This window comes from Periplaneta americana, chromosome 9 (genome assembly GCF_040183065.1).
Source record: "Periplaneta americana isolate PAMFEO1 chromosome 9, P.americana_PAMFEO1_priV1, whole genome shotgun sequence".
NCBI lineage: Eukaryota > Metazoa > Arthropoda > Insecta > Blattodea > Blattidae > Periplaneta > Periplaneta americana.
In genome coordinates, this window is record NC_091125.1 from 40,927,540 (window position 1) to 40,940,975 (window position 13,436).

At 33.7% G+C, this 13,436-nt stretch overlaps 1 protein-coding gene across 2 annotated transcripts in view; it reads right to left on the reverse strand.

Moving 5' to 3' along the window:
• Window positions 1-13,436, reverse strand: part of LOC138705856 (uncharacterized) — a 46,082-nt gene that overhangs the window by 20,292 nt on the left and 12,354 nt on the right. The window contains exons 4-7 of one of the 2 annotated variants that reach the window (XM_069834538.1): window positions 7,739-7,840; window positions 5,113-5,205; window positions 564-680; window positions 327-477 (exon numbers count right to left, since the gene is read on the reverse strand). In XM_069834538.1, coding sequence (XP_069690639.1) covers window positions 327-477; window positions 564-680; window positions 5,113-5,205; window positions 7,739-7,840 — 463 coding nt within the window. The remainder of the gene's footprint in view (window positions 1-326; window positions 478-563; window positions 681-5,112; window positions 5,206-7,738; window positions 7,841-13,436) is intronic. The other variant, XM_069834539.1, reaches the window with a different exon arrangement.

Consider the following 13,436-nt stretch of genomic DNA (forward strand, 5'->3'; position numbering starts at 1 on the left):
TCAGAATTTTACGTGTACGTGATTTGCATTTTTATAAATTAACAACTTTATAAACTTACTTGTATATTGAAAGTACGCCCAAATAAAGTTAATTATACATCTTGATTACGCAACTTTTAACACTGTATCACTTCGCAATATGTATAGTAAGACTTTCCCGTGTTAAAATTCAAATGAACACAGGAAAGTCTTACTATACATATTCCAAGTTAATTAATTATTCATTCACTACAAAACATTGTGTTCTAATTTAGAGAAAACATGGATTTTTAAATTTGAGTGTAAATATTATACCTAAAATAATCTGACAGTGTCTTATGACTGACCTTTGCGTTGATGGTCAGGAGGTTCCCTTTGGAGCAATCCACCAGGCATGTTGCGAAGCAAGCCCATCACCCGATAGCCTCCATAAAGGAACGTACAGCACAAGAATATGCCCCAGCAAAGAAACATGAGCTGCACAACGTACTTGACGAGCTGTGACAAAAATTTCGTTACTGTTTCGAAAGTGTTTTTCAACAAAGAATGAGAGATTGTATCCAAACCATAAAGAGGATACTTACCATAAGCTGATCCTGGAAGCCAACGGCAATGTCAGCTCCAATAATGAAACTGAAGTGTGCAGTAATGATGAGCGACAGACAGGACTTGCGCCTCAGCTTTTCTGGACCCAAGTTCAACTACAGGATGTCAAAGGTAAACAGTACACCAGTGAGCAGTGAGATTCCATTGAAGATATGTCAAAGATATAAGATTAACAGAATAACTTTACAAAATAGAAGACCGAAGTTTGGAATACCCACAGAGTTCAGATACATAACTCTTCTATTTCAAGAATAAAATCAGTATAGGCCTTGATACAGTAATATAAGCTTCCATTGAAGATATGTCAAATAAGATTAGCGGAATAACTTTACAACAATAGAAGACCGAAGTTTGGAATACTCACAGAGTTCAGATACATATCCCTTTTCTTTCAAGAATAAAATCAATATAGGCCGAGATACAGTAATATAAGCTATTATTATTACTGCAATTTATTTCAATCCTGTTACAATTTACAATTATTACCAGTACTATTGCTATTGCATTACTACTACTACTACTATTACTACTACTACTACTACTACTACTACTACTACTACTACTACTACTACTACTACTACTACTACTACTACCACCACTACTACTACTACCAGTAATATAATGGAGGATGATGATTACGACGAAAATAAATATATATTTAGCAGATTACTGTATACGTTAATGATAGGTACATAGTATAAGTTAGAGTAGCACGTAAGTTAATTATACCAGTAACCTACATATATTATGCATAACATTCATCGAATAAGTTAAATTGCAGTGATATAAGACATAGCATACCAGCATATTTTATAATGGGTCTTGTCATGAAGTTATAATAATAATAATAATAATAATAATAATAATAATAATAATAATGTTTTATTTTCGCTGGCAGAGTTAAGGCCATAAGGCCTTCTCTTCCACTCAACCAGCCTTCTTCCACTCAACCAATAATAATAATAATAATAATAATAATAATAATAATAATAATAATAATAATAATGTTAAAAGTGCAGAGTTATTTTCAGTTAACTATGTGTAGTATTCCAAAGTTCTGCCCAGTATTTGTTCAGTATACAAAAATATTTCTCAAAAGATTTATGCACTAAATACATGGATCATTCTGAAAGCTTATTTGTGACTCACCTTATGCTCAACAAATATCCTTGTTACAGTCATTATTAAGTCAGTCACATTCTTCTAGGTTTCAAATATATTAACACAGCTACTTTTCATATATTTTATACCTTTTATATTTAAAAATCTGGCAAGCTGCACAGCCCTTCAAATAGCTCAAGACATCGCATTGAAATATTGGGAAGGAGAATGACTTCATTGTTAAATAAAGAGCATTAGATACATAACATAACATATTTAAAACTAACCAACATATTTTGTTATTCTAAAAACGAAAGGAAATATATAGAGTGAACTGTAAGTAATGTCATTAATTTCAAGGGGTTATTCTTTGAGATATTTCAAACAAAAAAGTTTAATATAGTTTTGTTCGTTTGTGTATCCTTTTCGAGGAAACAATTATTTCATATGAAATGCTTCATAGCGCATTTTGGGGAAGCTATTGAATTAATTACCAATATGCTTAATCAGTTTAAGAGAGCAGTGTATTATGATAATAAATGATTGAAAGAATTTTAGTTTCGTCCTTTAAATGTGTAGAAATTTGATCCAAACAAATGTAAATTTTCGTTCTGCAAAGGAATTTTAAAACCAGATGCATTGTGACAATGCTGTAAAGGTTATTGTCTGGAGAGATGCAGCTCACATAGGCCTATGCAAGAAATGGGTAAGACAGCGAGAAATGTGAACATAACACAATTGCTTTTAAAGACAGCTCAGGAAATTTTATTTCTTGTATGTAAGTTATCGGTTACTACTATAAAAATTCAAATGGGAGGAAAATATGTCTAACTGGCTGAAGAAATGCTCGTAGTGCAACAAACGGAGATTTTTTAAAAATTAATTATATTTGTATAATGTAAAATAAGCCTTTCTTATTGCCTGTGTTCACCAAATATTTAATTAAATTAAATCTAAGAGTTTAAAAATAATATTTTTTTTTATTTCTTTGTTACTTTAACGTAAAATAGGCATATTATATTTTTAATATTTCCTTTAGAGTTTTCAATGTTTGAAAATGTTGTGTTTATAACGGGAAATATGCATCATTATTGTTTACGATCTCTAGAATATTCAATTGAAATGGGTGTGTAGAAATATTTCTTAATCTTTTCACTTTAGTTTGAAATAAGCGTGTCTTATTGTCTGTGTTCTCTGAACATTTAATTAAATTTAGAGAGTTTATTTTAAATTTTCCAAGATTTTATATAATGTGAAATGAGCATGTTCATTCTCTGCTCTCTAATACAGTTTAAACACAGAAATTAAATGGCATATCGTCTGTATTATTTCTTACGAGTTTAAAAACAATGTACATGGCAATGGCATTCAACAAGCCAGGTGAAGAGGTTGTTCAGAGCAACACAACTTAATGTGTACTGCCTGCTGGTTGCTGTGTTGCATGATTTCACAATTCGTGTATTTTATTTGGGTTACAGCTAGAAGATAGGTTTTTAAAAAAGTGATGTCACAACATGGCTCTAAAGTTTGTAACTCTTTCATCATAATGAATTGTTGTCAAAAATCCAATTATTTTATTAATTACCATATTTACTCGCAAATAAGACCTACTCTCCTGACCTCTATTTTTTTTTTTGTATACCAGTATTTACAAAATATTACCGTTACTACATAGGCAGTAAGTTAAACAATTTTTTGCTATAAAAAGCTACATTTCTTATATCTGGTGATATATTGCAAGTTAATTTAAATAACATATACTAGCAGCGAAGGGGAGAGTGAGAGTCACTGGCTAGAAGTGAGGTTTAAGAATGGGGAATAGTGAGTTACCTTTACCAGCATCCAGTCTTTCAGCAGATATAAGAAATGTAGTTTTTACAGCAAAAAATTGTTTAAATTACTGCCTACGTACTAACTGTAATATTTGGTCAAATATGCAAGGAAAAATGAAGGTTAGGAGAGTAAGGTCTTATTTGCGAGTAAATACGGTAATTAATAAAACAATTACAATTTTGCCAAACAATTCATTATGATGAAAGAGTTACGAACTTTACAGGAATTTTGTGACATCACTTTTTTTAAAAACCATTCTTCTAGCTGTAACCCAAGATAATATGGTACTGGTAGAAGAAAATGGTTGAATGAAGATCACACTTTGGAGAATGCTTGGAAAAATGTGGTATCGTGATTTAACTATTATGACTGAAAGAATTAGTACACGCCTACTATGGAAGGTACTTGTAGCAAAGGTTGAGTTAAAGGGAGAGGGAATGTCTGGTGCAGAAATCAGAGACATTTACAGTATATGTGCCAAGTGCCATGCAGTAGCAAATCTGTGCTCAACCATACACAGTGGATGTTTGTGCCCCCTGATATCCGAGATGAAAACAAATTCAAAGAGCATCCTTACAAAGGGTGCTTAAACTGTTTGCCAGAGTGGGTGTTGAGGTTGGCTTTATAGAGCACTTCTCCACCAAGCTGCTGGTGAAATGCCAATGCTCTTCATTTTAGTGACTGTTACAGTTGTACTGAAAAGAAGAAAAAGCTGCTAAATTAAAATACATGAAATTTTGATTTTTATCTCATTACACACATTAACATTGCTAGTAGATAGTTATTTTATTTTACTAAACCTTATCTCATTTTTATATAGGTATTATTTGGTTTCTTAATATCATGTGATAATTATTTTTCCAGTAATCCAGACTTAGTTACTTGAATATTGTAAGAATATTAAGTTTTTTAAACGGTACTGTACATAAAATATATATTGTTTAAAATGTGTTAGATTTTCATATATAGTTGAGTTAACATTAAATAGCTATTATCATTTACAAATAAGCTTAAATTACGTATAATTCAACAATAGTTACAAAGTAAATGACAGCAGTTATGTAACATCGGATGGTTATGAAAGTGGTTTAATATTTTTAGCTGTTCCTTGTACAAACAGAGGTAATTAAATAGGCACACCAAAATAATATGGAGGCACATAGAAGGAAATGTAAACTTTTGCAATCCAGTAGTCATGTTAGTTCAATCTATAGAGTGACTGACTGAGAGCTTGAAGTGTGATGAATCTAATTCCTCTGGGCAGAAAGGGTTTTTCTTTGCAACATTTACAGAATGGCTCAGGGTTTCCCTTAAGATTATAAGAAAAGTAATTTATCAGGGGCTGAAGTAGCCAGACTGTGAACCAACTGTTCGTTCAACTGCTGTGTAGTCCACATTAATTGATCGAAAACCAGATGCCAATTATTCGCACCATGCATGGCCATGAATAATTAATGAATGACACATTTACTAGTCAGGAGATAAAATGCTGAATAACATGGCCATTCTATGCCTTAACCCGAAAGGAGGCTTCAGTAGTCACTTGCCGTCAAGAAAAATTAAGTTATCTCTAAAACGGAGATTGGTACGCACCATGTACTTGCCAACGCGAGACCAAGGGGACACTATGTAGATGGTGGCTCCATGCGAGAGATCACAAAGTTTGCGGCGGCCGAGTTGGCGGGACTGGAGACAGAACACCAAGCGACATGGACACAACATCATTACGACACCACCACATGAAAAGAGAAAGAGAGGTGAGAACAGTGAGCACTCATCACTTCACTAGGATGTGGTACTCCTTCCCTGCATCTCTGGTTAGTTGTGAAATACTTGTTTACGACTTTCAATTACACTTTTTACTGCCTGCTCCATTACCTAAGCTTAATAAAGTGAGATTCAATAGTTGTTAAGTAGGTATAACTTGTAATACTTTTGTGACACATTTGAACATAATCAATACTAGAATGTGATGGATTGTGAATATGCAATATTTGTACCGATAGTTTTCATAAAATAATAAATTAATTTTGCAACACCAGTAGGCCCTACTCAGTTCTGTTGCCTTCAATATGAGTATGTGTTACTAATATTACTTCTCGTCAAAATATTTAAATGTAAAACATTATAAATAAACATATACCGGTAACAGTTTGGAATAATTTTCTGTTGAAAAAGTAGCCTAATATGGGTACCGTACTGAATAAATTTGTTCAAGTAATTTATAAGAATATTAATGAATATTTCTAGTGTAAGAGTGCCTTACATTGTTAACTATGGATGTTTAAAAATTTTCCATATATTTAAAATCAGTCCAAAGCTGCAGGCTACGAACTGTAAATAAGAAAAGTGACTGAAATTCTTTTAAAAGGTTTCCAAATTTCATATTTATTAAAGTAATGTTATTTCTTACTCCTTTATATTTTTCACCATATATATGGTATAGGGATGGAAACTAAACCAGATTGTATACATTCTTGGAAAAAGAAATGGCTCTTTAGATTTTCATAAGGACACATTTATGTACATTGAAGGTCATGGAATACTGGCTTTGGATTTAAATGTTGCTGAAAATCTCTCATTTATGTATAGAGTAGATTTTGCATAAAATAAGCTGTGCTTATTTTTTAGTAGGCCACTCTACTTCATGTTTTCAGTCATACAAATATTGTAACATTTTATATATTGTGCAAATTAAGTATACTTTGAAGTTTTAATTGTGAAATTCAGTCAGTTTCTTTAAATTCTGTATTTCTAAATCAACTACTTTTTTCTTTAACTTCAAAATCAAATGTAAGCCAGCCTTTGGAACAGATCTAATAATATAGTTATCTTACTATAGCGTACATGGAATGTAGCAGTGTTTCAGCATCCCTGAATAAAACTTTTGACTACATGTCATCAGTAATAATTGCATATACAATTAATTTTGCTTGAGAGCACTAACAGAACGAAATTAATGGCCCAGCTCTAATGTATTCAAGTTTTTTTTTTTATTTTAATAGAGAAAAAGAACTCATATATAATGAGATTAGTGTATTACATTGTCAATATTTCTGTGATTAAAGAATAGGGAAGGCTTCCAGTAGACCACTCTCTGGACCACAGTCCTGCACGTGATGAGTGCATTAGCACTGCCACATAGAAAACACACATGCAGCAACATGCGAGGAGGGGCTATGCAGTGCACATATGAGTGCAGTGACATCTTTGAACTGGAGAGACAGACTTGATTCTCAGCAGGAGTTTTTCTTTTTTTGCAGAACAGCTGTGTGTAAGATAGACAGGATAGAGAATGAGAGAATGACCACCTGAGTAATGAATAAATTTTATCTGTATTATTAAGATTATGTAGGCCTACTATGTTATATTATTTTTTTGTTATATAAATCATATATTTTGCTCCCGGCGAAAACCCTTGTGTTGCCTGGACTCATGGGCTCGCCAAATACAAGTTATAAATTCAAGATAGAGCGGGATTTGAACCCAGACTCCCTGACTTATAAGCCCATCATTCTAGCACTGAGTCACCGTAAATTCCATATTATTCATATCTGTAAGAAATTCATCATAATTTAAATGAATTTTAACAATAATGACATATAAGAAAAGAATGTCTGTTAGTTTTTTTTCTGATATAACCTACTGTATAATTATGACAACAATGTATATTGTCATAAGCATAGCTTTCAAATGGTATATTGTTTAGGTATGTCAAGATAAATTTCAATCTCCAGAGTCATTGTATAGGTACCGGTACAACATAATTTTGTATAAAATCATTACATATATAATTGCCAATGTGGGTACATCGATTTGACAGTGATCGTCTGCCATGCTGAGAATCAGAGAGTTGCTGTCTGAGCCACCTCACTAAGTCTACTTACTGTCAGTGATACTGAACAAAAAGTGAGGCAATAGGGTAACAAATTCTGCTTGTCCCTTACATAACTCTTGGAAAATGATTGAATTTTGTAATTTTGGAAAACATTTTATTTTATCACTATGTTTATAATTTGTAGTAATCGCATAAAACGTAGTGAAGCAAACTGAGCCAGTAAGTCAAGTGATTGATAAAAAAATATCGTAATAAAAAACATAATTTAGAATTAGTAATAATATGGCAACCTATAACATGGTTATGTTTCTGAAAAGCAGCCTCTTGTTCCCCTTTGCTTGTCATGTAACATGCAGATAAATGCATATCGGCTATTATTACCTGAGTAAGCTGCAGAAAAGCTAGCTGGATGAGGCAGAATGCTGACGTAATACATGGGAAGCCAACATCCCACAGTACAGACCCCAATACCTTTGGCATTGCCTGCGACAGAATAGGTAAGGTTGAGTATGAAGATGATAATGTGGAATCTGTTGGATTAGCTGGTTAAACACATCAGTGATTTCTAAGACTAACCAGGTCCGTGAATCATGTGATTCAGAGTCAATTTTCATTGCACACTACCACGCTTATGTACTCATGTAAATTTTCGCATATAATTCTTTGCAAGTTTAGCTGCACGACATTCCAGAGTCTTTAACTAAATATAGGAACCGAGTTGATTTAGGCACTTAGGCTGTAGGCAGTGATCTGAAAAGAAGTAAGTTCGATCCCAGGAAGAAACATGAGATTCTTTTCTTTACTATAACTTACAGTATGACTGTGAGCATGGGCATAGCCAGGATTTATGTTACGAGAGGAGGGTTGGCAGGACACCCACCTGTTAGCCTCTATCTTAATAAAGGCATACTGTTGTGGTATATGCTGTCAAATTTAAGAGATTCCAAAACCAATTGTGTCCACACTTAACTTTCCCGCGCAGCATATATCTTATTTATACTTTCAGTTACCGGTATGCATTTAGTTAAGACAGGCAACTGTCCCCCTCTACTCCCATTGGCTACGCCCATGGCTTTGAGAATCATTTAATCTTTTATCAACTGATCCCTTTCCTCCAGTGATAAAGCAGCTAGAGTACCGGTATTTATTTTCTTTCAGTACTGATACAAGAGCTCTTGACTTTCTGCATTTCATTGTTAGTCCATTATGGGAAACATCTTTATTTTTACATGCTCTAAATATTGTGTAGACATGGAATAAAATGTCAAAATTCAAAATGAAGCTAGGTTGTGTTATTTATTATTTAATCCATATAAAACATAATACAGTATTGATGTGTAAACTCTTGGCCTCCTGTGAAATCACGTTCTGCAAACCTTGCACTTTTTACTCGTATTGTGAGACTGTAAACGATCCAAGTATCATAACTGAGGAATTATCCCATTTATTTGTCTATGGGAATTACTATATGAAATGTGAAACTTTTCTTTATTAATTTGTTTAAAAAAAGGTAAAGGTATCCCCGTAACATGCCATGAAGGCATTTGGGGGGCATGGAGGTAGAGCCCCATGCTTTCCATGACCTCGGCACTAGAATGAGATGGTGTGGTCGGCACCACGCTCTGACCACCTTTTACACTCGGGAAAGACCCGGTACTTAATTTTAATTTGTTTAAAAGACAATTTAATTTCTTTCAACGTGATTAAGCATTGTCAATAAATAAACAATTTTTGAAAGGCAACAGCTACAACATAAATAGTAATTTAAAGTATAAGAGAGTAAAATTAGATTTTATCTGCGAATGAAAAATTCAGCGCCTAAAGCAAAACCAGGAGTGACAGTTTCCACAAGCATATAACATCTGTTTACTCTCGTATGCTATAGAATAGTCTATACATTACTGGTATCTAAACTAAAATATATAAGAAAATTTAATTTTAAATTGTAGGCTTATTCTTGATAATGTGTTGATTGTGAAGAAGTGGTAAATTAATTAATTTGTGAATTTTACTATTGGTAATATGTTGATTGTCAAGGAGAGAGTGACTTGAAACCTTTCAATTCACTGCTGTGGATAAAATCATTGTTTTGAAATGTATATCATTCTATTGTTACTACTGACGATTTTGTACAGAGTGTGTGTAAAAAAGAAAAGTAAAATACATGCCCGCAAACACACACAGATTCTTGCGTCGAGTCATCCTTAGTCTTCTTGTTTTTTTTTTCTTAACTATTTTCACATTTATTTTTATGCACCAATGCGAGTGTATTGTAATAAAAGTCTTGTAATCACAATAACTCGTAAAAATGCACCAAAATTTATTAAATTCTGTACTATATTAATACTTTTCAGGACCATCAGTTCTGATGGACAAAAGTTAATTCTTTAATAACTGTTTTTGGTCGCAGTAGCTTCAGTTCGTGCAACAAAATTCTTAAAACTCGTTATTTTAATGTTTAATAGCAGTACCTAGATCTGGTTCATTTTTGGTTGACATAGTTCAATGGTGGGGGGCAGAGTTTCCTGTAGCTTGGTTCATGTATTGAAAACCACTCACTGTTTATGTAATATATTATACAAGCTGGCATATAGCATGAAAAATACAGTTCTAAACTGGTTTCTGCATAATACCAATTCCGCTGCTAGAGGCAGTGTTTTAAGTATCAGAGAATCGTATTAGAAAACTTGAATGAGATTGACATTTTGGGACATTTAAAGGACTTTCTGTTACTTTTTAAATGCTTCGCACAGTATTTATGGATAAAGGATGTCATTACTCAGCTTCTATATTTAAAATATATTAAAACAAATGGTTATTCTTGGTGCTGAAAGATATTACATATAAACCGAGGCATTGTCTTCTTTGCACTTGAATTCATGCAGCAAATATTTTCGAAAATAAATAAAAAAAACTTAGTTAATTTTACATGCTATAATAAGACATTTTAATGAATTAAGGTACCGGTATCCTATTTTATTCCATTTTTCTGAATGTTGTTGTTGTTGTTGTTTTCTAATACCAGGCGTTTGACAATAAAGTCATTTGACCTCTTGCACTCCAATATTTTTCAAAGATATTATCATGACCAGCCACTGAAGCACAGATTTTGAGGTGTTCCGAATCCATTTCTTGGTTTGAGTTGCACAATAGGCAGTTAGGGGACTGATATATTCCAATTCTATGCAGGTGTTTGGCCAAACAATCATGGCCTGTTGCCAATGTAAATGCAGCTACAGACGATTTTCGTGGTAAATCGGGAATTAACTGTGGATTTTGATGCAGAGAGTTCAAGCAGGCCTAAATTTCTCTCCCTCTTTTTCAAATATGATACACACATAGAAGTGTTATTATTTTTATTAACTGACAGAAAACTACAGTTGCAATGCATTCAAAATTACAATTACGCGATTTTTTCTTGCAGTGATACTGATTAGTCTTTAGTGTATAGCAATAGTAATATAGAATCTTCCGTTAATAAAGCAACTGAACTCGAATTACGGTAACAGTTAAAAGGAGCTGCACTGCAACATGCGAAGACCTTGCAGATCTATGGGATCCAATTGCATTCCTAATGGAAGACTCATATATTTTGGTGTGTATAAATATATTTTTAATTAGACGATAGAATGAAATTAAATTAGGAAGTTAGTTTGCTAATTCTTATGTGATTAGAAATGATTTATTGCTCTGTGCCATTTTGCAAATCGAAGCACAGTGAAGAATATGACTTGTTGTTCATCATTTTCCACAAGATGATGAACTAAGGAAGAAGTGCTGTTTAGTCATCTCTCGTATCTGCAACAGATATATCAAAGATGTTGATTTTAGCATTACCACTGTTCCTATCGTGATATCATCTGTGTTTGAAGATTTCCCAAAACATAAACAAATTTCTTTAACTTAAGTAAGAGGCACGAAAAATGCTAACAGAAGTCGGAATTGACATCCATCCTGATGTTGATCCAAGTACATCAAGTCTTTATAAAACACATGTTTCAATTGCAGAAGTCTATGAAACACATAATAAATTACAAAAAATGACTGGGAATATTAAAAAAACAATATCATCTTATTGGGTAATTAAAAAAGTAAGCTTTGCAGTTTTCAGAAACAACACCGGAAGGAAAAACAGAGAATTGAAAGCAACCAACTTGCCAACAACCAGGTGAAATAGACAGCCGAAGAAGATAGTTTGAAAGCAAACTTTTTAATTGAGCAAATCTAGGCTTTTGGAAGGGGAGGAGGGATGTAAATTCGATTAAAATACTGGTACACTGAAAATCTGCATACAGTTACTTAACATGTCATAAAAATCTCAGATAACACTGTAATATGCTAAGCATATTTTTAATCTCACTCGGTAATGAAAATTAATCAAGTAATTTTCGCGATATACATTGCTTAGTAATAGAACTAATCTTATTTTCTGGTATGTTGGAGTGAACCTAGCATCAGAAATTGTAATGATGCTCTGTGACCCAGTCATGCTCTGCATATATGCTAGCTTGTATAATGTATTACGGTACATAAGCAGTGATTGAAAACAGTCAATAACAAACAAGTGATCAGGAAAGGATCATTGTGACATATTCAGTTTTTCCTGCAAGATTGAGTTTTTAATTTTCTCTGAGCATGTAGGCCTATAGCAAGATTAAGCCAGCTGACTCGTAGCTCAACATGTTTCTTCGGCCTTTTGTACTAAAGTAATATTACATACTATGCTCTGGCATCTAAATTTTATAGACACGATAGTTGCTGCTAGAAATGAAGACTCAGTAAAAGTACGTACTGGTTAAGGTTGCCATAACTAGATTTAACGAAATTGTCTCCACATAAACACAGATCAATGTAAATGCATTTCTGTAACCAAAGAATTTTTAAATTATAAATCCCTTGACTTAATTTCTGGCCAAACAATTCCGTCAATTGCCTCAGGAGAAAATATAATTTATCTTGGTGTTAGTTACCACACTTCTACTGTATTTGATGTAGCCAAGTGTATAGAAGAGTTGAAGAACAAATTAGATATCCCTTCATCAACTCCTCTATTACAACACCATCAGAAATATTGTGTGTTATGCAGTTACATCTGCCCTACTCTGATTTATTAATTTCAGACAACACTACTGAATAAAATACCAGCCAAATTTCTTTCTGATGACGATGTTCTCATTAAAACCACGTTGAAGGACATACTCCAGCTTCCCACCGATATGTCAGACAGCATGCTTTATGCTGACAGAAAATACAAGGGATTGGGACTATTTAACTCTAGCTGGGAAGCTTTTTTGCAGCATATCAGTGCGTGTCAGAGTTTACAACAATCCCAAAATATCCATGTAAACACTTGTCGCAACTTATCTAATGAAATTGGGGTTTGTTTAAATAAACTTGGATTTCAGAACATCTCCTTTGATTCAAGTGGAAAAATAAAATTGAGACAAGGTCTCAGGGAGCGAGCATTTCAAGCTTGGTGTTTTTTAAATCAGAAAGGGAAAGGCATCATCCTCTTTAAGGAGTTCACTTCTGCCAATAAATGGATTCGACAACTTCACTAGCAGTGAATGGAGTCTAGCTATTAAAATGGCAGCTAATGTTTGTCTGCTACATGCTATACCAGAAAGATCCCAAGATGGAAACCACTGTCGTCGTTGCATTAGTGAGATTGAAACTCTTGGCCACGTTTTGGGTGCCTGTCCTTTCAGCGAGACATTGCAGAACTCTAAACATCACAAAAACAGGTCCATGATTGCTGAAGCCTTGAGGAAGAAAGGTCTCACTGTACACGAAGAAGTCCATGGCGCCTCTTGAGAGGGATATTTTCGGTGAGTTGACATGCTTGCCATTCCACCAGGCTCCACATCTGCCTACATTATCGACCCAACGGTCAGGTTCGAGGCTGAAGTCCACGCAGAAAAATGCAGAATTTATGAGCCCACATTTCTATACTATTTTGAGAAATATCACCTCATCTCCATTGAACTTGTAGGGTTAATGGTTAGAGCTAGGGGCACAATATCTCGCCTCTTTGTCAGTTTCTGCAAGAAGTTCCAGCTGAACAACGACTTCATTCATG